The 25,070-nt window shown below is 32.4% G+C and overlaps 3 protein-coding genes across 4 annotated transcripts; 1 reads left to right on the forward strand and 2 right to left on the reverse strand.

Moving 5' to 3' along the window:
• Pex11c (peroxisomal biogenesis factor 11c) lies at positions 1 to 2,099 on the forward strand. The gene is made up of 5 exons (XM_018544692.1): positions 1 to 443; positions 864 to 1,168; positions 1,326 to 1,504; positions 1,679 to 1,747; positions 1,860 to 2,099. Exons 2-5 carry the CDS (start codon positions 938 to 940, stop codon positions 2,074 to 2,076), a joined length of 696 nt encoding a protein of 231 aa, XP_018400194.1. The 5' UTR covers positions 1 to 443; positions 864 to 937; the 3' UTR covers positions 2,077 to 2,099.
• A 2,515-nt stretch (positions 2,100 to 4,614) lies between these two features.
• On the reverse strand, positions 4,615 to 16,344 carry orb (polyadenylation element binding protein orb). Of its 2 annotated transcripts, none has more exons than XM_018544685.1 (12): positions 16,144 to 16,344; positions 12,307 to 12,625; positions 11,452 to 11,594; positions 9,492 to 9,757; positions 8,319 to 8,448; positions 7,900 to 8,224; positions 7,211 to 7,440; positions 7,019 to 7,111; positions 6,784 to 6,949; positions 6,496 to 6,623; positions 6,336 to 6,416; positions 4,615 to 6,161 (listed from the first exon to the last, which is right to left on the reverse strand). In XM_018544685.1, the coding sequence occupies exons 1-12, from the start codon at positions 16,162 to 16,164 to the stop codon at positions 5,991 to 5,993; spliced, it is 2,073 nt and encodes a 690-aa protein (XP_018400187.1). In that variant the 5' UTR covers positions 16,165 to 16,344; the 3' UTR covers positions 4,615 to 5,990. The 2 variants fall into 2 exon arrangements, with proteins under 2 accessions (XP_018400187.1, XP_018400188.1); XM_018544686.1 differs by lacking the exon at positions 16,144 to 16,344 and adding an exon at positions 13,348 to 13,410.
• A 980-nt stretch (positions 16,345 to 17,324) lies between these two features.
• On the reverse strand, positions 17,325 to 20,905 carry Cdc16 (cell division cycle protein 16). The gene is made up of 10 exons (XM_018544696.1): positions 20,782 to 20,905; positions 20,556 to 20,708; positions 20,282 to 20,446; positions 19,932 to 20,091; positions 19,612 to 19,864; positions 19,462 to 19,541; positions 19,299 to 19,388; positions 18,840 to 19,149; positions 18,362 to 18,717; positions 17,325 to 17,697 (listed from the first exon to the last, which is right to left on the reverse strand). The coding sequence occupies exons 1-10, from the start codon at positions 20,881 to 20,883 to the stop codon at positions 17,375 to 17,377; spliced, it is 1,992 nt and encodes a 663-aa protein (XP_018400198.1). The 5' UTR covers positions 20,884 to 20,905; the 3' UTR covers positions 17,325 to 17,374.
• Between the last annotated feature and the right edge of the window lie 4,165 nt (positions 20,906 to 25,070).

A 25,070-nucleotide genomic window follows, 5' to 3' on the forward strand; every position in this document is an offset into this window, starting at 1 on the left:
TGTCAAGATTCAAATAACAATTAATACTATGCATACGAACGCCAGATGGCGTACTACATAGGCGGATCAGCTGACTATTCTTTCAAGTGCGGTACGTCACTAGGATTGTTTATGAATAGATATATGAAAATTAGCTTCTGTTAAATATTAACCATATTAACCAATGTGTTTGTGTGAGGCACAACCGGTTTACGACCAACTCGAATGCAGACTGAACGATGATGTTGGTTCAATGCAAATCACTGAGACTTTCTCTTGTCTGACGACCGAGAAAGAGGAACGAAGGTTCTTTGTAACATATGCCGTAATAAAAAAATAATTGTTACGTTAACAGAAGAGTGAAAAGTTAACTCCTGAGCGTGACTGCGCATATTTCACCAAAATTACAGAAAGAGAAGACTCGTCAGTATTACAGATCATAGAAAGGAAAGACTTCTTCCTAGGTACGTAGAATTGTTTGTATAATCAAGTAAAACGCAAAGAAACGTGCATGTGATATCAAAAATGAATACAACCGAATACAAGAATAAAAATAATTCTTTTTAATATACCTGTATCTCTATGGTACCTATTACAAAGATTATTTATCTTGGAACAATTATATTATCTTAATTGATTTTGCTTTTGTCTAAAAGTATGCTTTTTTAAGAATTATTTATTATAATTTTTTACTTAAATTTTTTAATATTGGGACAAAAGCAAGGACTTTAATATTTATTTTTCTTATTTATATTTCTTTTTTTTTTTAAGTATTTTCTTTAATAGATAAGAAATAGAAAAGTATGGAGGATTGATCTATTTTATCGTATCAAGTTCTTATTTTGTAAGAAATTATAGCATACATTTTACAATTTTTATTGCAGTAAACGGAGTAAACCAATAGCCAAATTATTCAGCACCTCAATTCTTTCTTTTTGTAAATAAATAAGAAACATAAATGGATCTTTCACTTATAAACAATTATTTGGAAACATATTCTGGCAGAGATAAGATGTTAAGGACTTTGTCTTATACTGCAAAGTTGCTTACTGTATGTACTTCATCTAAAAGTGCCGAAAAAAAACTAAAAACCTTTGGAAGCCAGATGAGCGAATGCAGAGTGATGTTGCGCTTGCTAGATGATCTTCAGGCACTTCACTGCGTGATGACATATGGATGGGGAAAGCAGGTATTTCTATTAATTTAACATGAATTAATTACACACAGTTAAAAATTAAGAACATGATTATATAGCTAAAAACTAATAACCAGCTCAAAAACACTACATAATGGAAATTGCGTTATTTTTTAGAACCATTTAAATTTCATATGTAATCTAATAACAGGAACCTGATTGGTTGGTTAGATGGAGCCAAGTGATACAAAATATAGTAGACATTGTTTATTCTCCTATAGAGCATATTGCTTGGGCTGGTCAGCATAATATTGTGTCAATTAATAATAACAAATGGGATCTTGCTACAACTTGGCTTTGGATAGTTTCTCTACACCTGTCATTATTAAAGTAAGCAAAAATATGTTTTTTAATACAGTGTACTCCTTTAAATATTTTTATAATTTTGATGAAGAATGCAAGCTATTTTACTTGTATATCAAAACAATTCTATAATAATTATTATTTTCTTAGAAATATACACATTTAAAAGATAAAATGTAAAATATTTTATTATTATTTCAGATTATTGAGATTATTACAAAAGCTACAAAAATATAAAATAGGATTAGAAAAAAGTAATACTAGTACACAGTGAGTATCTTATCACATTTGTGATAATATAAAGTTTTAAATATGATTTTATCTCAGTAATATTCTTTAAAAAAATATGTAACATTATGTATTTGTTTTTTTTTAAATACAGAATGTTGGAAGATTTTAACGAGCAACGACGAAATGCACTATTGACATGCACACGTATAATGCTAGATATTTCTTACGCAATTAGTTATTTACCACCAGGAGTACTTTGGGGAGGACGTTTAAAAACGTGGCACGTTGGTGCACTTGGTACAATATCGTCATTAATTGGACTTTATCAAGCTCTTAGCCGCTATATGAAGTTGAAAATACATGCATAATACATTTTAATTATTTTAATTGGGAGAGGTTTTGTTGATTGCGAAATGTATGGGTAAATGTGTTGTATATATTATAAAGCCTGATCTACAAGTGCTTTTTGTTTCCTGTTTTTTGCTGTTTGTCTCTTGCCTTCTTGATCAAAAAGGTAAGAGACAAACAGCAAGAAATAGGAAACAAAAAGCACATTGTAGATCAGGCTTAAAGCCTATACTACAATGTGCTTTTTGTTTTCAGTTTCTTGCTTTTTGCTATTTTTCATATTTCGTCTTTTAGTTTTTCATCCCGTTTTTCGTTTTCTATCGCCCGAGATAAAAGCTAACGAACTTCGGAAGAAACAAGAAACACAGCAAGAAATACGATTGTCGATAAAACAGTTGCAAAGAAGTAAAAAGCAAAAAACAGGAAAAACAAAGAGCACATTATACAACAGGCTTAAATGATTGTGTTGTGTACATATATTGTTCAAATAAAACATTAATACGGACTAAAAATATCTTATATATTTTTCTGGTAGCTTTGATGATCTTTTAAAATAATGGTTCACTATTCAAGAGAAATATTTCGCATTTCTACAATATAGATTTCATTCCGAAATAAAAAAATATTTCAATCTTCTTCGTTTGCAATTTTATTAAATATTACATACATGTCTGTAAAAAAAATGATTTATTAGTTCGTATACAATAACGTATACATAATTGGAATTCAATGGAAGAATAAGAAAAGGATTTCATCATTGTACTTATCTAATAATACATTACTCTATTTTTGTTAAAAACAATTCGTATAAATAAACTTCAATCCACTTTCAAACTTTTTTTTAAAAAAAAGAGCCTTATCATTATTAGGACTTTTATTAAATAATACTAAATGTGCAAAACTTTCTCAATAACAATAACAAATCATATTATACGAGAAAGATAAGTCTAAACTTTGTAATTAACACTTAAAATAATGACTAGTTAGTTTCAAATCTATTTAAATTTAACTTTTCCACAAATATCGTACGTACGATAACATCACGACTGAAATATTTAAGATTAAATATGAACCATGAGTGAGACTTAAATCGGATATATAAGTACCTTGTACATACATATATATATATATTTCTTTTTCAGATGAAGATTTGTTTTCGAATTATTAGTTCTTTGGTTTACGCATAATACAAGTGTTATAAAACTTGTTTTATATATTATGTACAGATAATTGTATCGTTAACTCCTGAACATTATTAATAAAAGCTAAAAGATAGGAGAGGCACTTTTCATCTGAACTTAAACTGAAATACTTTGGAACTCTTATCCATGATGCAATCTATCATTACATCGTGGTTTACAACTAATCGGAGTTCGAGTACGTCAATATTACATCACATTTCTCTTTATCCCAATCTTATTTAATTTATTCAAAAAGAATATTTCTCTTTATACTAAACATTTTTTTTAATGAAATAAACTATATATATATATATATATATATATATATTCTAATCCGGCCAATGAAGCGTAGATCTTTTGGTCTAATTCCGTTAAAAGTTCAACATTATGCACACACATTGTAAATTATACATGGCTTAAAAAATAATTTATTTTGCCATATAAACGAATTTATAAGGATTACGTTAAAAGGCACGACTAATTGAAATCTCTTCAAACAGTATGCTGTAGAGTAATTAAAATTTCTCTCCAATAAAACACCTTATCGAGATTACAATCAGTAATACTGTTGTTGCATAGAATAATTTACAGATTAAATGTCTTTGAAATATATCCGAAATGCTTTGAATATACGTGTATATATTTGATATCGATATAAAGTATATATGTATTTTGTAATTTTTAAAGCACTTTTTTTCAAAAATTGTTTATATATGTAGCAACCATGTTATCATTTATGAGTCATATACAATGATATATATGTATATGTATTTAATCGAATATATATAATAAACCATTCATAAATATTTCTCAGAGAATATTAGCTTTATATTTAACTGCCTCATGCAAATTCATTATCACTCGAGATAATTTTAGCTTCCTTTCAGTAAGTTTTGCATTGTAATATGTTATGCAGTTTTGTTGCAGATTAAATATAACACCCTCATTTTTTTCTATCAGCTATTACTTTTTCTTAACATTTTAATATTATTGACATTCCCGCTAAAATAAATGTGCGTGTGCATACGTAACAATGAAACTCTAAACAATTAAACATTACTTTAACATGAAAATAAACAAATTAAGAACGTGAAATATGAATAAAAAAAAAAGAGGATTGCTATAAGATTGTTTAAACGATATAATAAATATTTTTAGTTTGATGTTAATATAAAAAGATTAAAATAAAAATGACATATTTACTTCAGTAGATTATTTTTTAAATCGCTTATGATCAAATTGATTTTTATTAATCAGTTAAAATTATATAGTTTGTAAAAAATAATATGGATAAGGAAATGCAATGTTCAAATTTAAGAATGCATATTTAACACCAGCTGTATTTCAGTAATATTTACCACCGAGGCAAGACCGAGTTATTGATAAATACGAAAATGGAATGACAAATAAAAAATAAAAACAGACATAGAGTATCTGCAAAAATGTGGCTTTTAATTCAACAAAATTGTATCAAAACGGGAGAAACGCGAGTGAAGGATGAACCTTATTTAAAGAGGTGTAACACAATTATACAAAGTAAGAAAAAAAAAGAAAAAAAATAAAAACGACTCAATTCCCCTACAATCCGCGCCAGAATCGTAGACCATGTACTTCTCCATTTCGTCAACCGTTAAACAGTCCATGTGAGCGAAATATCTGTGGCAGCCGCTCGCTTCGGCTAATAGTACAAAAATGTAGTCGATCGCGGTCAATAACGCAACACATTTACGTTACACCGCTAATCGAATGTAGAGATACATTGTAATCTAACGTAAAATTAACAATGTTTAACGTCATTGACAAGTATCGTAATGGAAGAATGATTAGCGAGTTATATGGTACATCCGGTAAGTCTCTCGTTATATTACATTACTATCAGATTACACGCGCAATATAGTAGTAATGACAAATAATTATAGCATAATTATTATCTCGCCATTTCAGAATAATCTTTTCTAATATTATCATAACGATACATAATTAAGCGTAATACTTTAACACAATAAACGCACGATGATAATGGTGCTATTAGATTTCCTGAGAATTCTACGTGTTTCATTGAGCCCAGCTCAAAATTGTTATAACGGAGCCCTATCGTGTCTCGCGTAAAAAATTATTGTCATTGTGAAAGCCACAATACAACTCTCACGACTCTAACGAAAAAAACTATGTATACACGTATGTGTACATGTGCTTATTACTAATGCACGATCACGGCCATAATCCTAGCATCTACTGTTTTGGCGATATTATTTTACGGTAAAAAAAAATCGATAAGAGAACCTGTCTCTCTAAGTGAACGTACTAAATAAAAATATATCGTTTTTCTCGAACGTAGTAAAAACTGCGTTCGCAATAGGAACTTTTTTTTGGAACAAACATGATTTTTAATATTTATCTTGTCCTTTCGCACGCACGGTAACGATAATGAACCAATCGTTGCGCGTTCTCAATCGGCGGTGTCCCCGTATTGTCGGACTAATCCTAAGCTGTCCGCGGCTACGCGAGTAGGCACGTCAAATAATCAGCGACCGATTCGTGCTCCCCTTGAGTCGCATAATTTCGTCTCTAAGCGCGAACTGAAAAACTAAGTCTGCACCCTGTTACCCGATGTTCTAGGTCAGGCGGCGCAACGTCGGTTTAACCGGTAGAGTCAAAAAGGAACAAAAAAGAAGAGAACGATGGGCGCGCGAACAAAAAACAATTTTACTGGCCGCACATGTATAGGATGTTTTTCGCACATGTCGCCTCCTTTAGATCATGGTCGTATTTGATATACGGGGACAGTTACTTATTCCGAAATTTGGATTCAATCCTATCACTTGATTTGTCTTCGAGTTCCGCGTCAGAGGTGTGTGATGTGACATCGAGTCTACAGCGTGTTGCCATTGCCAACAGCTGCGGCAGAAGTATCGAAAGCAAACCTGAAAATAAACACGTACACAATTTAATATACGCATAAAGTGGTACGCGACTTGTAGAAAAAAAATTGTAAATGTATACAAAGAACATTATGTCGAAAACAAAAGCACTTATAAAAGATAAAAATTAGAATTCTGTATGAAATATAAATGACCAGAGAGAAGTTGTTTTCATACCACGTCGCGGCAGAAATAATGCCCTTGTTGCACAACGCATACGGAGCATATCGATTCTTCGATATACGGATCCACTTGTACCTGCAATAGAAGAATATTATATCAGAGAGTTTTAAGTTAAATAGTTTTTTTATTTTATATATAATTTTATCCAGCATACCTTTTTTGTAAATTTGTCAGTTTTAATTTCTATGAAGGAAGCGGTGATTGCTTTAAAATACGATTGTTTCGTACTGAATGTAACACGGCCGGACCCTATTGGATATTTATACTTATCCGTGTCTATACCTAATATATTATTTACTTTTATTAATTTTTTAAATATATACGCGTGCAGAAATTATTTATACAATATAAAATTTAATATAAAGATAAATATAAAATTAAAAGTAAAGTATATTAAAAGTAAAATATATTATAATCATATGAAATAAATAATGATAATTACCTGCGTAAATAACTCCATGGAAAAGATCGTCCATAACTTTTGCTAGTCCTGCGGCCGTTAACATTCCGTGTAGCGCACCAACAAATACTGTTTTGTGTGCATCGAGTCTTTGTGATGATGATTTAATGTAATTACTATTTTCGAGAATCCACGGAATCACTTGTACCTAAAATAATGAAATATATGAGATTCAATTTTAATAATACAATTCCAATGCATGACGTTATTAACGTACATCTTTCGGCTTTGAACGCTTGGATATAATTTTGTAATACCATCTTTTTCCATTGGTAATATCATGGGTGCAACAGGACAACATTGCCCTGACCTAAAAATAGTTTATATAATTATGTTATCTACGATTAATCCACCTTAACAAATATTCATTATCAAATTAATACTCAATAAAAATGTAATAATTACACACCTGTTTCTCTGATTCAAATATAATATAAGCGTATCCTTTTGGCTGAGCGGATGGTGCTTTTGCGGGCCATTCTACACGGACTGGCCCGAATTGCTTAAATGTTGAAATTAAGATAGCTTCTGTAACATCCCATGGTACACCTCCTAGAAAAACTTTAGGAGAGTAAGCGACTGGCTCTTCGATGCTTTGAGGCAGAAAACCACTCCATGTACATGTTGGATAACAATGTGCTAAAATAAATAGATCAATTTATTCCCCAATATCTATCATTCAATTAATATATTCAAAAATTAATTCAAAATTTTTTTGTACAAACTAAAATTCTTAAAAATTTAGATTAAAAACAAAAAATTTTATTCATAAAAGGTTTATCGTTTTTAGTTTGAGACTCAAAGCTTAATATTGCGATGTCTTTAACAAAAAGATTAATGATCGTCTTTGTTAAATTCGTTAAAAAATGTCTCATTAGTATATAGAACATTTACAGTAATCATGTATTATTTGGATAATTTATTGTATTGTATACTTAATAAATAATTACAATAATGAAATAAATGCAAAAGTTATTACATATATATACATCTTTTATAAATAGATACGCGCGCGCGTGTGTGTGTGTGTGTGTGTGTGTGTGTGTGTGTGTGTGTGTTCGTTCGTTCGTGTGTACTACATGTATATACGATACGCACCAGCAGCATTTCGGTGAGACCTCGCTACACGATCGAGCGACACTGGTTGGGTCAATCTGCGCGCAGCGTTTCCAAGTCCAGTACAACAATTTTTCTCGTGACTCAAGAGAGAATTGAGAAAATTACTGCGATTTTGCCCGAGTCCGTGATGATGCTGGTAATAATGCGAGCTCGTTGAATTCTGTTGTAACGATGACAAGTATTTTTTTACAGCCATACGCTCAAACGCCGTTCTATTGCTTGGGCACGTGTTTGTTTTTGATATTATAGAGTCCAAAGACGGCGGGAAGCAAGAATTCGATGAAGAATTCAACGACAAACAATTCTATAAATAAGCGTTTTTAACAGTAATACTTAGGAAAGAAAAAAAGATATATTTATTCAGGTGATGAAATATTTTTGTAGGAGAAACCTCTCACCAATATTATGTCAGATAAGGAGCCATCAGCGCTACCAATACCACTTGTCTCCGAGTCCGCCGGTGAATTGGAACGCGAGCCGTTACATCCCAGAAGATGAGAAAATTCCAATGTTGGGCTATCACAATCACTAGTACCAATAAATTATCATTTGTGGGATATACGAAATACGTCGGAATTCGATAAATATCCATCAAAATTTAATAGTATTTTACAGTATAATTAATTCAATTATGCACATTAATTTAATATAGCTAATAGAATAGAATTAATACTTTTTATATTTGTATAGAAATAGCAAATGTTGAAATTCAATATTAATTTAAATATTTGGAAAAATGCTATTTTGTAAGATATATTTTATATTACTCAGTTATACACAAAAATGGTTATACACAACTTTTTTGAAACCTGAAAAAACGAAGTGTTTTCCAATGGATTCTTATTCACTGAAAATAAATCTGGCCGCGAAATTGACCTAGTACATCAAATTTCTAAGAAAATTAAGGTCAAATATAAATCAATAATTGCCGCTTTAAAGTGCTATTTTTTACCTATAAAATAAATAAATTTATATTTATCACGGTACAATTACTTTATGTCTGCTGTGTGCATGTGTACTATCAGAGATTCCATGTAATTACGTTTCCAAATATTTTTACTAAACAGATACTAATAACTACGTAGTTTACGCACTTTGGCATCTTAATTATCCAGTGAAATTGTTTATTTCTATTATATTTAATGTACTTACATTTTAACTATACATTTATAAGTAGTTTATAATAATCATTTATAATAATCATATTATATCTATTCAACTTAATGATTTATAATATGCTAATTATGCATATGAAAAAAATTGTACTGTAATAAATATAAATTTATTTTATAGATAAAAAATAATACTTTAAAATTGCGTAAACAAGATTGAAAAAAATTTACTCTAGCCGTAAAAATGTGGTAAATATGACAAAAAACTATTTTGATCTCTCACTTAATCTCAATTTCAAATCTGACGTTTTAGATAAATTCCGCAGCCAGATTTGTTTTCAGCGAACAAAGTTAATCGAAAAACACTTTGTTTATTTAGAATAAAAAAAGTGTCGAACTGTGTATCAGATTTTATGCTTTTGCGATGCTTTATTCTCAGTTCACTAATTCTTTAATCACCTGTACGGTGTAGAGCAGCCTCGTATAGGACGACCGAAATATGATGAATCGGTAGGTGATGACGAAGAGCCCGGATATTGGAATGACGGTCGACTGGTTGGTGAGGACGGCGTGTTCGTACTGGTACTGGCAGTGGACGAATAGCTGTAAGGATCTGAAGTAAAGCTGCCAGGTGTGCTCGGGCTACCGGGAGTGGTCATTGAATTCGGTGAACTTGGAATATCCAGGCCTGAGGTATTCGAGCAGAAACCGTGATTCCGATGACACTGCTTGCACAAGTAATACGATAATTACACATCGAAGTCAAGTCGTGATATCGACAGAATAAAAAGTCGTCGTCGAAAATAACTTTTGAAGTTTTGACTACTGTATTTGTCGTAGACAAATCGCACTTCTCGTGACTACTGCAAGATAAAAAATCGACACTATCTCTATGTATTCAAGAATCTCAACGCTATGAGAATACAAAGATTAATATGCTACGTTGACACATTAATCTTGTAGAGAAACGACGTAGAGAAATAAATTTTGTAAGTTTAGAATTTCATATCTAGTTAAGCAGCATACCAGAATTTGCATTACAAAGAGATAATAAGAAGAGACAGAAGAAGAAATGTTCTCCGCATACATATATTTTGGAGTACTTGGAATACATCCAAATTGAAACGCAATATTACGCGACAGTGCGAGAGTGCGAAGGGAGTGCGATCTTTTGAAATGGTAACAATTTTGTGTCGGCTCAGATTAAAGGAAGACGAGACGACATGCATTCTAATAGAGCCGTTTGGCTCGAAGCAATGGATTCTCGACCGACTATCCAGATTGTCTTAGCCATACATTTTATTCAAGTATTTACATATTTGATTCAAATTCTTGATTAAAGATCTGATATAAACAAAGATCTGAATATATTCTTCGATATACTTAAATATTTGATGTACGTCGTAACCTGAAAAGTAATAAATAACAAATAAAATTCTTATTAAAAAAAAATCAGTTGCGGATTTGCCACGAAATAAATCGTTGAAAGGAAACATACTAGTTTTGTGACATCCATATAACACAATACAAACACTGACTGTTAGGCGCTGAAATCAGGAAAAAGAGATGGAATATAAGGCAGTTGGAGTTATTCCAATAGGAATGTTCATTGTTCGGGTTATTGCACCGCCGAGTAAATGCCTCTAGCAGTATGTTTTATGTTGAGTTTATCATCTTTATTGTCGTTTTCCACGTAAAATTTACAATTTACTAAAGTTATCACCGTATAGTCGCATTTTTTTATCAAACCGTTGTAGAGTCGGATGTATTCTTATTTCATAGTGAGAAGTATTTTCGAGTAGTAATAATAACATCAGAGTATCAATATAATTTTCCGTGAAATATTATCAATGTAAAATAAAATGCAATAAAATAATATAAAATTGAGCAAACATATATATGTATATACACACATTCTTTCTCATACGACAAACTTTCTGCTTGAAAGATGAAAACTTTATTTGGAAGTGAATAAAAATTTATTTGGAAATATACGCAGAAAATGTTTATTTCATTAATTTATGAATAACTTTATAGTTCATTTTTTCTTATGTAATTTACTGCATCATCTTCTATCGATTACCAGATTGCATCGTCTCAGCTTAGGATCACCTCGCAAGATTTTTATACTCTTTATACTACGTTATTTTGTATCTCAATCGTAATGAACCTTATCACGAAGCGACAGTTGTATCAACTCCTACTGATCCACCTACTTTACTACTATAATCCAGTTGTAATAAAAACCGCGTTAAATATCTTTATCGTATATAGTTTGCTATGTTCTCAATTAAAGCATCACTCAAACGTATTCGTCACAATAAAAACACAAACTCCTCATTACTCTCAATAATGTCAATAAGAAATCCGAAGTTCTTACATGAAACAAAAATCTCATAGATCCATGTGTATAATTTACCTCGTGTTGTAAAGATCCTTGCGTTTGGTCGTAACTGCTGTACTGATAATTACGATAGCTTGAGGAACCGATCGTCGATTGATTTCCCATCAGAGATCCTCGAGGTAAACCCAGTCCGAACATATCAGAGATTGCGCTGTCGCCTATAGGAAAAAAATTATTAGGATCACCGCGCACTTTTTGGAACCGTAATCGTAAGACGTAAAAATTAGTCAATCAGAGCTGAAAAATTTTTAATAATTCTTGACTGTAATTAGCTGATTCTTACAGTACGTCTTACGATTACTATTGCGAAAAATGTGTGCAACAGTCCTTACTTCAATCACATAAAGAAAAATGAAAAAATGTCACGATAAAGAATAAAGAGGCTCAAAAAATTTCTTGAAGGCAAAATAGAGCCAAGATAATTAAAAAATAATGTTTTGGAACAGCTGGTTCTTATATTGAATATATTACAGAATTCACATTTTTGTGTTAAGAGAACATAAACTCTTAGGAAGCACTAAAGTTTTTATTAGTTTTATATATATATATATATTTTTTTTTTAAGAATTAAGTTTAAAATTGTAAAAAATAAAATTGTGTGAAAATTAATCTAAATCTACTACTTAAAAATTAAGAAAATTCCCAGAGTCACAATTACAGATTAAGACCTTAAATATTATAAACCAGAGAAGAATCGTGAAAAAATTAATCATATTATTCTTGAAATAAGAACAGACTATGAATAGTCCTAGTTTCTAAGAGAATCTTCAAAGTTTCTGATAATTTTACTTCATCATCGACAAATCTTTAAACTGGAGTTGACCCAATTGAAGTAAATCTCGAGAGCGGGACAAAAAGACTCCGTCTTACCATCAATGCTGACGTTCTTGTCCGACTGGGAGGCGTCCTGCGAAAAATTTGGGAGATGCGATGGCGATGGCGGCGTTGGCAAATCGAGCAGCAGATTGTTGATCGATTGCAACTGATGCAATCTCTCACGCTCCTGTTCGCGTTCCTTGCCTCGCTCTCGCTCGCGGGTCTGGCTTAGTTTACGCAGCAGCAACTTGCTGCGCTCTCGGTTTTGTGTTGCATCCTGATGGTGCAGCGAATCCTGATGATGCATCGGTATGCCTTGGTCGAATCCGATGTCCGTCTCGTCGCTCTCGTCGTTCACCAATGTGATGTCAGACTGCAAAATCGATGTTTACTTTGTCAATTACTGTCCCGCGTGTCTTAAATAATAATATTCTATCGAATGTTTCAACCTATGTAAAACACAGTCATAATGATATCATATCATCATGACTCCATTTATTACTTAGAGATGGCAAATAAGGTCGAGACGTCCTCATGGGTGTAGGACTTCAATCACGGAGGGGGGAGGACAAAAATTTATAATCTATATACAAAACTTGTTAAAATGCTGATATTAAAGTCAGGCTTCGAGAATCTTCAGCGAACTTTCATTACGTGTGAGCCATAAATTGGACGAGTGTTTAATTTTTCATCGTAAAAATGTTTAACTGTGTGTTAGTTGAGTACGTGAATGGAAATTGAATACGCGTAAAGCTGATTTCACCGTGAAAGTAATTCGTCGTAGTTCGACGCGCGCGATATCAAATTCCCTTTTACGAAAGCGGAATGTCACGGTGGTTTACACACTGTTGAAAATTGGACTCTTATAAAAACATGCGTTTTTCAAAGTCCTTCACACATCCTTTCCACACTCGCAGTTGTTTGGAGAACTCAAAATACCATCCGGTTTCCCCATAAACTTTCGACGTCTTGTAGGTTCTCGCTTTCAATTAGGTATGAACAGATATCCTAAATTACCCACGATTGACATACAAAACAGTTACAAGCAATACGACATAGACCTACTTACAATTTATAAACAGACGACTAGCATACCTCCAATATATTAGAGTATTACGGTGTTCCTCGATCGCACTCGTAGTTCGTCTGTTTTCCGAGATGCTCGTGATCATTAACGGAGAAAGCGGCACATTTTATCCCGAAAATCGGACACAAACGAATCTTCCTCTGTCACGCGTGAATTATGCGAGCGGCGCCGACAGACTGCGCGGCGCGAACGAAATCGAAAACAGAGCCTTCTGAACGAACACAGCCTTCTGAAGGACGCCGCCGCTGGCGCGGCGCGGCGCGCGCGTTTATGGAATTCGCAACAAAAAAAAAAAAAAAACAAAAATTCTCTTCAGAAATGGGGGGAAGCGCCGGAAAACACATTCCGCAGCTTTTCCCGGAATTTCGGCTTTCGAACCGCCACGGGGCACCGTGGGGGTCATCAGTTCGATTGATTTCTACGTCGTTGCGTCGTCCACAGAATCCGTCTCGTCCGGGAAATGGCTATTTCTTCATTTCTACATTCTTATGGCTTAATGCTTAATTCATGGTTGTCATTACGACGATAGAAACGTATACCTTTGTAATCAAAAGAGAAAGCAAGAGAAAAAGAGAAAGAACGAAGAGCGGGAAGGAGGGAAGAAGGGTGGGGGGGGGGGGGGGGGGGGGGAAGAGGGATGCATTTCAGCACTGTATTGTGATATCCTTAAAGAAAAAGAAAAAGAGAGGAAAGAGAGAAAATTCAGCTATTGGAACACAATCATGGTGTAGTATAATCTATAAATATATGGAATCAATTTTAGTTCGAAATTACAAAGCAATGAAAAGTAATAGAAAGGTCAAATACGAACAAATAATGAGATCACAAAGAAACTAGTTTATTTAAACATTAAAAAACAAGGAAAATTAAAACCAGTTTTTGAAATAATTAGACGATATAGGAACTCGACACTTCACTTATATTCATTTCTACCAAGCTCAATTTACAAGCAATATGATAATTCAATTTTAATCTCGGTTTAATTAACTCTTTACCTTTTCCTAGTTCTAAGAATTAGAGAAAGATGAAAAATAAGTTGAACCAAGAATAAAGTTAATCTACATTGGTAGAAACAGTCTTCCTCACAAATTAAAAAATTATAATAGAATATATAAATATAAATACAATTCTCCATTTTCGCCGAGGTAATTAAGTATTCTGACGATATCGTGATAAAACGGGTCTTATTATGCGAATAATTTATTACTGCAGACTCATTTTAGATCTTCGGACACGCAATCTTTTCTCAAAACGAACTGCTTTATTCCGTAAGTTGACGATATTACAAGGATAAGCAAACAAAATTACATACTCGGTTCCATCAATGCAAGATTAATTTTGATCTCAGTTTAATTTATTCTTTATTTTTTCTAATTTGTAGGATATATTAGAAAAAGATAAACAGTAAGTTAAACCGAGATTAAAATTAGTCTGTAGAACGAATATCAGGCCTGGATTTTCGAAAAACATCGCATACGAAAATGTACGGAAATATTGTAGTATACGTTACGTATGTTATAGATTTCTCAACTCCCTAAATTTCTTAGAGTAAAATCTCACTCTAAAAAAGTGAAAATACTGCTTCTACTAAAAAAAAGTGCTACTCTTGAATAAGAGACAGAATAAGAAACAGATTTTCACTCTTTTGGAGTGAATTTCTTTCCTTTGGAGTGTAAATCTTATTCCAAAAGAATGACATTAATTTTGCCATTCTTATTCAAAAGCGCAAATATTTTCACTTTTTTGGAATTTCATTTCAAGAAATGTAATGTTTCGTATTCTCAAAAATCTTTGGAATGGACTCTTAATTCGATTCAAAGAGTGACAAAAAGTCGCTCGAGCCAGTGTTGAAAAAGAGCGATTCAATTGTCAATTTTTTATAGAGTGAGACTTCACACTCTTCGGAATTAGATTTCACTCCAAAGATTTGAGAAAGTACGAGATACTTTTCGAGAATTACAAGCCCCAGAGATTTACGCGAAACTCGGATAATTCGCCACATTCCCGGGCAATTGGAATTTCGCGGAATTCGTCCGAGGTGTATCGTAATGCGGCGGGGCACGTGTTTACCATGAAAAGCCTCGCGATTACGGAGGGGGGGGGGGGGGGGAAAAAAAAGGAGATCGACCGACCCCCGGATTCTCATTGTACCCTCGAGGATCACGCCGCCGGCGCGGCGCGGCGGAGGGTGCGGATCCACACCTCGGAGAAGTCTCAGATGGCGTGTTACGAATACATTCGCTCAGGAATTCTCACGTATATGTATATCCATTCCGGCGTATCGGCCGTGTTTATTTACGTTTCGCGCGGCGCAGGACATTCCTTTGCGATCGGTACGGCGAGTTAACAAACCGGAACATTCCGCGCCTGTTAAGAGCCCGGGATTGGCAAGGTGGCCGATAGGGATCGCCGAGGTAGAGGAACAGAAAAAAAATACACTCGGGATCCTCGAGCGCGGAATCCGGAAGCTTCTTTTTCTCTTCTGATGTCTATAAATGTCGTGACTTTGTCAATTCTCCCCTTCCTCTTTCCATCTTTAGTGTTCTCTTTCTAGTATATATATTTATATCTATAATACATTAATGTTCATATACTTTCACGCATGGTACAAAAGTACGGGATACGAATGAATCTAATTGAAATCTAAACTAATAAGATCGCGAGGAAATGCATGAACCTCCCTGAAATCCGGGATGATGCCGAAACCTCGGAGTCGCCGGCATTAATTCGCATGGCTAATTAGCCGCAGTCCTCTCATCCCTGCGTGATAATCAATCGCGGATTATTGTAAGACGAGGACTTACCGATTGCATCAGCGTGGGCATAGCCGCGAAGAGCGTCCTGTCACGAGGAAGCCTCGAGGATGCTGCGATGTAGGAGTCACCTCGACACGGCTCACTCCCGCACGGTCTCAAAGGACACGAGCGAGTAGGAGCCGACTCGATCCCGTCCGCCACTAACAACAACGCGCGGTTAAGCGATGGACTTCACGCTGCGCGCTCCACGAGAAGTTACGCGCGAGTGACGACGGACGACGGCGACCGGCGGCGGCGGCGCGGCGGCGGCAGCGGCGAGGGGTGGATTCTCGGAATTGAAGAGAGCGCGGTGGGAGGCCACCACAGGCCACGTGAATGCTCGTGACGTCCGCCACTGCCTGCCACTGCCCACTCACCGTTTCCCTCGGATAAATGAGGATCATCTTGGTTCCGTTTTCTCTAACTTATTGCCGATGATACACACGACGGCGAAAACGGAACGCCCATGCTTGTATTTTGTACATACCACCTACCCCACTGCGAGTTCAACTAATGATCTTTACTCTTTCACTCCTTTCCTCTTTGCTCTCCTTCTTTCACTTTTTACTGTTTCTTATCGTTCTCTGAATCTATTTTTCTGTGTTTTCCATAATTTTATTTTATTTATTTTTATTTTTTTTTTATTCTTATACATGTATAAAGAAGCTTGCCCTGAAATATTAACCTGAGTACACTCGATTGTGCCATTTGTAACTTGTTCGTTTCTTTCCCTCAAAAAATTTGGAGCATAAAAACGCTTTATCTTTCTTTCACATTCGCGTCCTCTTTCTTTTTCTTCATCACACCACTTCGAGAATTACATGCTTTTTTGTTGTCTCTTTTGTAAAAAAAAAGAAAAAGAGATTTAGAATTAAAACAAAAGCTTAAAGATCATTTGAGATTGTATTTGTACGTAAGAAAAGTGCCTTTTCTAGAAAATTACAGTTGATTCTTTTAAATGATTAGAATCGTCTTTACATTCTTTATTTTTCAAGCCAACAAATTTGTTACAGACATCAACGATAGCATCTTGCTACTTTATAAGATGTATCAAAATTATAATATATATTCTATATATATATTCTATATATATATATAGAAAAGAAGATATATACACGCTATTTACAATTATTTTACTACAATGAATATCTCTAAAGACTGAATACTTTTTAAATGAAGCTATTGCTTTGTTTAATATGAGTAAATCACTGTTATTTTTATCATAATAAAAAAATGTTGCTTAATTATACTCTATATGTGCGGTCGAGGAATCTAACATTTCAACTTCAGAACTATCACCGTTCGAGTAATTAACTACTAGTACGTCCCGCGTTTGTTGCTCTGTCAGCTTACTAGCTTGTAGCGTACTACTAGTTTCCCCTTTACTGGAATTCTCTCCCCAGCTCCCAGAGAATAGATTTACTCTTAATTTATCGATATTTTGATCGCTCGAGCTGCTGCCCACGTTGCTAGGATTTTCCAGAGACAGTCTAACTTCACTATCCTCAGGTAATCTGGTTTCACTCTCCACAGATTTATACTTCGGTATCTCTATAGGTGCATCTAAAAAATTAAAGAAATCTCATATTTAAATATAAATTTAAAAGTATAATGTATAAAAATTAAATTAATTATTGCGAAATGGACAGTTAAGGATATATCAGGTCTCTACTATCTCTGCAAAAAAATTAATCATTACAAAATTGAAAATTTGTGCTTTCAGTATAAAAATGAACGTTGTATACATATGAAACAGTTTAATAAAGTCAATATTTATATTTACTCTTTAAAACTTTTAAGAGTGAAATCTCACTCTTGCAGATTGAAAATTGAGCCACTCTTTTTTTAAGAGTAGATCAATTTTCACTCTTTAGATTTCATTCACACACAAAGAGAATTTAGAAAATAGTATAATTTTAGTTTAAATAAAAATGTTCTCATGTTATCTCTCTTAATTATGTTTAAATACATATATCTACTTTTTATTGAAATAATTTTTGATCCAAGATTTAAATCGCTTCTCTTTGTATTACTTTCAAATATGATACAAAAAAATCTTTAAATTGTCTTGCAAAGAATTACAAGTATTAATCAATTTTTTTCTAATAATGTGTAACAATGTGAATTTTAAAACAAATTTGTTATATAATTGACAATTTTTAATATTATTTTATAACTCTCTTTTAACGTTATCCTTTCTGTAATATCGATTTAAATATATACGAACCAGGATATGGAGGTGCCTCATCAATCAGCTGTTGCATGACATAACCCAACATGGTTGCGGTAAATGTATCGTCTCTTCTAAGACCGAGCGCCCTGTGAAAAGCATCCACTGCCTCTTGAATATTACCCATTAATGCATGAATAAATCCGATTGATGAATAAGTCGAGGGGTTTAGAGGATCTAAGACTAGTGCTTGTTGATGATATTCTAGTGCCTCATCATATTTTTTCATTTTTCTACAAGTATGGCCCAGATTATTCAGTAGGGCTTCCCACTTACTAGGCAGAATCACATTCCTTAGGTCGCCTTGAATGCTTTTCATAGCTTCCTTAAATAATCGTTCTGCATTTTTGTAACTGTATTTAACAAGAATAATTTTTGTGATAATTTATTGTAAATTAAGTAAGCATATTTGTGATTTGTTTTTTAAATATAAGTAAACGTATAGAAGAAAAATTAATATCGAGCTAATACTTACTCTAAATTGTAAAAACATATAACGCCCATTTCGTGTATCACGAATGGATCGTTTGGTGCTATTCCTTGAGCTTGTTGAAAGAACTTGTCCGCCAGTTTTAGATTATTTGTCAAACCGCATTCCAATCCAATATATAAAAGTGGAAGATGGCAACCTTTCATTAATTGTGACGCTTTGAAATAAGCGGCCATTGCTTGATCGTGTTCATTTTCAACTGCAAAAGAATGTCCATATGCCAACCAAGCAGGACCGAACAATCTGTCCAGTACAGTAGCCTTTGCCAAATATCTTCTTGCTTGATCACTTTTGCCTACAGTACAGCAAATTATAAACACTATTAAGTAATTTCAAACGTGTTTTTTTTTTATTTGCAAACCTATCAGAAAATCTTCATGTGAATTTAATATTTTTCTACTATTATTATCTTATCTTGTCTTTTACTAAATAGTAATCACTTACCTATGGTATAATAATAGCATCCAACTGCAAACCATGCTAAGGCCATTTCTGGATATAAATCAACTAATCTATGCGCCAGATAAAACAGAGCTAAAGAATAAAGTTTTATTGTTAACGAGTTCTAGCATCGTTTATTTATTGCACAATAAGATTGTAAACTTACCATTAGTCTTCTTAAGTTCAACTAAACAGGCAATGTGCACTGGAAGACAGGAATTGTGGTATGGATCTTTTTTTAAGATTCTAAGCATTAAAAATATCACGTTACATTTTGTTATAGAATATGAGAATAATATCTTGAAATGGTACTTACTTTTCCGTAAGAGAGAAACATTGATGATAGTCACAATTGTAATATAATTTCTCAGCTTTTGCAACTTCCATGTCCAAATTATGTGCTAATCTATTAGTGAGACAAATGCTCATTACATTACATTTACTTAATGACTGCTTTCTGTTTGGGTCTTGATACTTCTTTAATTTGCTATCATACAACAATCGCAAGAGTTCTGCTTCGCCTTCCGTACATTGTTCAGTGAATGGTAAGGATTCTAATAATTCCCGCTCTAAATTAACAATACAAACATGTACAATTTATCTAAAAAAAATTATACCGTATCTGGTAGAATATACCTTCAGAAGCTGAAAGCATCTGATTTTGCACCAAAGCTTCAAATGCTTCATATGAATAAACATCGCACTGTAAGGCTTGCTTATAGCACTCTGTCGCAACCGCTCTATTATCCATAGCTTCGTATACTCTTCCTTTTACATATAATATTGAACTCTGAACCTGTATAAAGATTGTTATCTTAAATTCTAATGTAGTAGTATAGCTGTATAGTGATCAAAATGATATAATACAAATTAACATATATATATATATATATAATATACAATTGTGTATATATATAATATAATATATATCTGTATATGCTGTATATACACACATACACATATATAGGTATAAAAAGTACTGGTACATTTTTTGGAGCATCGTGGAAAATATCCATGCGATCAGGAAAGGTAATTCCTGCTTGTGTTATGTTCGTGCATATTTCAGATTCATTAATAACTTGAAGCGCATCGTTATATTCCTTTGCTTCCAGCAGACACCTCACGGTTAAGTAATGGCACATTACATCACGCTGTATCAATGGAATATTACTTAATAAATTATGTATTATAAAATACAATGATCAATGTATTGTAAAACGAGATAAAGTATGAACTGTATTCAGGTAAAATCAAAATTACCTTTTGTAATCCATATCTTTTTATAAGATGTGCAGCACGATGATACTGTTTCATAAGGTACATACATTGTGCCAAAGTGCATATATCTTTTGGGTTCTCATTGCTCAGCGATACTACTTTGTCAGCCCAAAACAAGGCGGCACTATACAGGTGCTAAAAGTAAATGCAAAGTTTTTTTCAACGGCCGTAATGGTAGATAAAGTAATTTTACTTTAATGATGCTCACCAAATCGATATACGATTTAACTAATTTTCTACAATTTTCCAAGTCAATAATCTCGTCCAACATATTATGGACACCATTATTATCGGTATCGCAATGTGACATGTTTAATTCCAGTTTGCTTCAATTTTATACGTAGGTTAAATAGGTTAGAATTAATCAACGGAGCAACCTAAATACGTAGGCGGTAGGAGTAACAAAGATAGACCAACTACACACATCTCTCGTGATAGCACTATAGCAGTTTCTTGTAAACAGAGGACCGTATTTCACTACTGCCAATATAAAAAATTTATAATTATCGTAAAGGCCGCAGCACACACTTTTGCATAACCCATAAACATGTGCATAAGGAATTTCATTGGCCCCATTTTCTTATGCATGAGTCAATGGACCAATCAAATTCTTTATGTATATGGTTTATGCGTTATGCAAAAGTGTGTGCTGCGGCCTTTAGTTGAATAAGTTTTTCCAACAGCGTGGTGGATTTCTATGTTTCTTCTACCATTGGATCAGAGTTCAAGAACTGACTAGTGACCCTCTAATAAGAGTCTGGACACGTGAAGTCCGCCATTATTCGTCGAAATTGTGCGAGAGAGAAAAAATCATGCTATCTCATTCTAGTGGCGCTGTAAGTTGTAGCTGATTGTAGCTCTACAAACTTCATAGTTTCTGTTTCTGTTTCGTCTCGCCTCATGCATCGTATCATTTTTAAGACCAGGACCATTAATATTCGAAGAAGAAGAAGAATCATTATGATTAATATTATTATATTATTATATTATATTATTATATTATTATATTATTATATTATTATTATTATATTATTATTATTTATTATTATTAATTATTATTATTATTATTATTATTAATATTATTATATTATTATGATTAATATTATTATTTATATTATTTTTATTATGCGTTAAAGGAATATATGTTTACATTTTTGTTATATATGTTAAATATAATAATTACAAAAACATTTTTATTAAATATAAATACTGTATATCTAATATACATAAATAATATGAAATATGCATGAAATATTTTTTTCTACATAAATATACTACTTTATTTATTCCCTATTGGTGCTACCTAAGTATTTTTTGTTAAGAATTTTAAAGCATTAATTGTATTATTTGTATTTAAATTTAATTTTTATTAAAGTTTCTTAATCTTGTAATATTTTTATAAATTTTATATATTCTTAATATATTAATTTTTATATTTTCAATCTATTTATAATACTTACTTAATTGTTGTTTTTATTTTATGAAAGACATATTGCAACGTTTTTTTTACATAAAAGTTTTTATAGAAAATATTTAATAATGTTAATATAAGTTAAATAATAATAAAAATAAAAATTGTAATTGATTCTACTTTAATTTTTACGAATTTATTAATTTTTACAGTTTATAAATTTAAAGAAATTTGCGGGAATGGATGATAAATGTCGGACCAATCACAAACCGGGGAGAAGGTGGCCAGACTCTTATTAGAGGGTCACTAGAACTGACCAACCACAATCGAGCATTCCTCTCTCATTTGATTGTAAGATGGGAATACTGGCCTGTGGTTGGTCAATTCTTGTACTCTAAAGCTGGAAACACAATAGGCAACAGGAAATAATGATCCATCCAATCAGAGCTCTGAGATATAATATCGAACTTAATATCGAACTTATATCTCAGAGCTCTGATTGGACGGCTCGTTAGTCGGGTCGAAAACGCCATAAGTTAAATTTGAAAAATTGAACTATTGTATACTTTAAAAGTTATTAAATTCAGAAAATTAGATTCAAAAATTATTAAATTCTCAAACTAAAAATTATATAAATATACACAATATGCATATGCACGTCATATATGTTTCAAATTACAAGTTTTGTTAAGTTTATTGTACATATTATATTGTTTTTTTTTTATTAGTTATTTTGTTAGTTACCTTAACAACAATATAATATTATGAAATAAAAGAAATAATATACATGATATACGAATCTGTGGAAAACATTAAGTATCTATACATTTAGTTATTTAAATTTTAATTAAGATATGATTTCAAAATGCAATAAAACCTCAGAATTTGTACCATTTATATTTGCAATATATTAAATAATTATTAATTAGATACAATCATGTGTGCAAGATAGTAATTTAAAGTCATATCATTTCTATATACAATTTTTTTCTTTCCCTCGCTGCTTTTACTTTCTCCATTTTCGTAATATTTTAACAATCTTTTTCTTCATCTCGTGAGAATCTTAATTATTACGACACGTGTTGCATACACCAGATATACACATAAAACATTAGGTTCTCCTATTGCAGCTCCTTTCGCTTTGCGCTTCGCTTCTTTAACATCGCATTTAATGTAATACAAAAATGTTGGGCATCTATCGCATTAAATAATAATTAGACGATTATATCAACCTCTTTTATCAATACCTCGATATAGAAACGTGTATAACATCGGTGACGAATCTTCAAGGGCTACAAATAGCGAGTTATACGTTACAAGTGCAAATTACCGAAACGAATCGCAAGACGTAGCAACAATGGTACAAGTTCGCAACTTAACACGTGTTGAAGGAATGGAAATATATCGGAAATTTGAGAGTTACAGTCCACTGTATAATTTACATACACATTGGCATAAAATTTTCTGTTTATTCTTCTCCCTTTGATGAACTTTTCTCACTTAGACTTTATCGCAATAATCAATTATTAAGTTATGACGTATTATTATTTTCGTTTAAATCATTTATTCGCATACATATTCAAAGATGAACGATAAATCCCAAATGTCCGATGCCGGCAAAGAAAATCGATTTGGCGAGAAGAGAAGAATCGCGAACATTTAATGAGGTATAATACTGTTGAGTCGATTACTTTGAACTACCTACCCTCAGTTCAAAAGCTTAATACACGCACTCGAGTGCGTTTGCGTATTATAGTATATAATTACTTTACTCCGCGTTAATTAATCGTTTCGTCCACGATTCCATTACGAGAAACTTTGATCCGTCTTGACGACATTCATTGACGGGGGCTCAATCCGTCATTAACATATTATGATGCGAGGGAGGCACACGCAAAAATAGCTATAAAAGTCGCACTGTACATTCACACTTGATCGAGACAGTCAAATTAGATTTCCATTTTTCGCACTTTGTATAAAAGAAACCTTCCCAAAAAATAGATGAAAAAAAAGAACGCTAAACGAATATCACTGTTAAGGATGTTTGTTGATATTTCAAAATAATAAAAACATGAAAAAATCACAGATTATTCTAAATCGTGTTTAAAAATAATCCAACAAACTTTTTTCAGTAACGGTTTACTATCTCTGAGTCATAAGTAGTAATTTCAAAATAAGAAATATTTTTTACATCTGTATTCTAATAGAAATTTGTAAAAATGTATTATAAAATAAATCAGAAATCTCAATTTTTTAATATAAGTACTTATGTATTCACAAGATTATTTATGTAAAGTTACATTGCGATGCAGAAATTAGTTGCCAGCAAATAAAGAAAATATTTGTTCTAAATCTTTGTATAACTAATCTCAATGAATCATAATAAAACTTTGCATAAGTTATTTTGAATATTTGAAGTACTTATACAAAAATATTTAAATCTTTGTTATTTTTTAAATTTTAGTTTATAACAATGAGAATATAATAAGAAATAAAATAAACTATAAAAATGTGTTGTTTAATAAAAACAGAATATTATAAACACAACTTTTATATGTGTATATAGTTATTTAAAATATAAATATTAATATATGTGTTCTTTATTTGTCTATCAAACATCCTTAAGAGTGAAGATTGAGACATTCATGATAATTATATGCATATATATACATCACATGGAGATTTAAATCAATCGATACAATAAATAGTTAAGATAAATACAAAAAGGATAATGCTGATTATTAATAGATTACGTAAATGTAGTAACATAATAAACGATAATCAATATCGATAATATGCCCTTTGTAGGTAACCTAAGGGTAAGAGGAACTTATAAATATTATGTCCAAGTATCGTTAACTTATTTAAACGTGACTAAGCTTCCTCGCGCCCACGCGATACAGCAGCGCGTATGGTTTCGTATAAAATTCGAAGACGTCTTCAACAATTCTCTCGTTATCGTTCTGCCGAAATAAAATCTTACAACGCTCTACGTGAAACTATAAAATTGCACAAGATGTTCGGAAATTCGTTTTACCAAAGGCTATAGCGAAAGATCTAGCGAAAAACTAAGTAATGCGAACGCT

The sequence above is a fragment of the Cyphomyrmex costatus genome, unplaced genomic scaffold (assembly GCF_001594065.2).
Source record: "Cyphomyrmex costatus isolate MS0001 unplaced genomic scaffold, Ccosl1.0 scaffold460, whole genome shotgun sequence".
NCBI classification, from domain to species: Eukaryota; Metazoa; Arthropoda; class Insecta; order Hymenoptera; family Formicidae; genus Cyphomyrmex; species Cyphomyrmex costatus.

Bases quoted from the DNA above. Each gene is read 5' to 3' on its own strand.
- Pex11c (XM_018544692.1), top strand. From the start codon at position 938: ATGGATCTTTCACTTATAAACAATTATTTGGAAACATATTCTGGCAGA. The intron at 1,169-1,325 runs GTATTTCTATTA...ATCTAATAACAG, and splicing joins CATATGGATGGGGAAAGCAG to GAACCTGATTGGTTGGTTAG. The intron at 1,505-1,678 runs GTAAGCAAAAAT...TTATTATTTCAG, and splicing joins CTACACCTGTCATTATTAAA to ATTATTGAGATTATTACAAA.
- orb (XM_018544685.1), bottom strand. From the start codon at position 16,164: ATGCCCACGCTGATGCAATCG. The intron at 8,225-8,318 runs GTGAGAGGTTTC...GCTTATTTATAG, and splicing joins CCTTATCTGACATAATATTG to AATTGTTTGTCGTTGAATTC. The intron at 7,112-7,210 runs GTGTGTAATTAT...AACTATTTTTAG, and splicing joins TATTTGAATCAGAGAAACAG to GTCAGGGCAATGTTGTCCTG.
- Cdc16 (XM_018544696.1), bottom strand. From the start codon at position 20,883: ATGTCACATTGCGATACCGATAATAATGGTGTCCATAATATGTTGGAC. The intron at 19,865-19,931 runs GTATATTCTACC...TTGTTAATTTAG, and splicing joins GATGCTTTCAGCTTCTGAAG to AGCGGGAATTATTAGAATCC. The intron at 18,718-18,839 runs GTAAGTATTAGC...TGTTAAATACAG, and splicing joins ATATGTTTTTACAATTTAGA to TTACAAAAATGCAGAACGAT.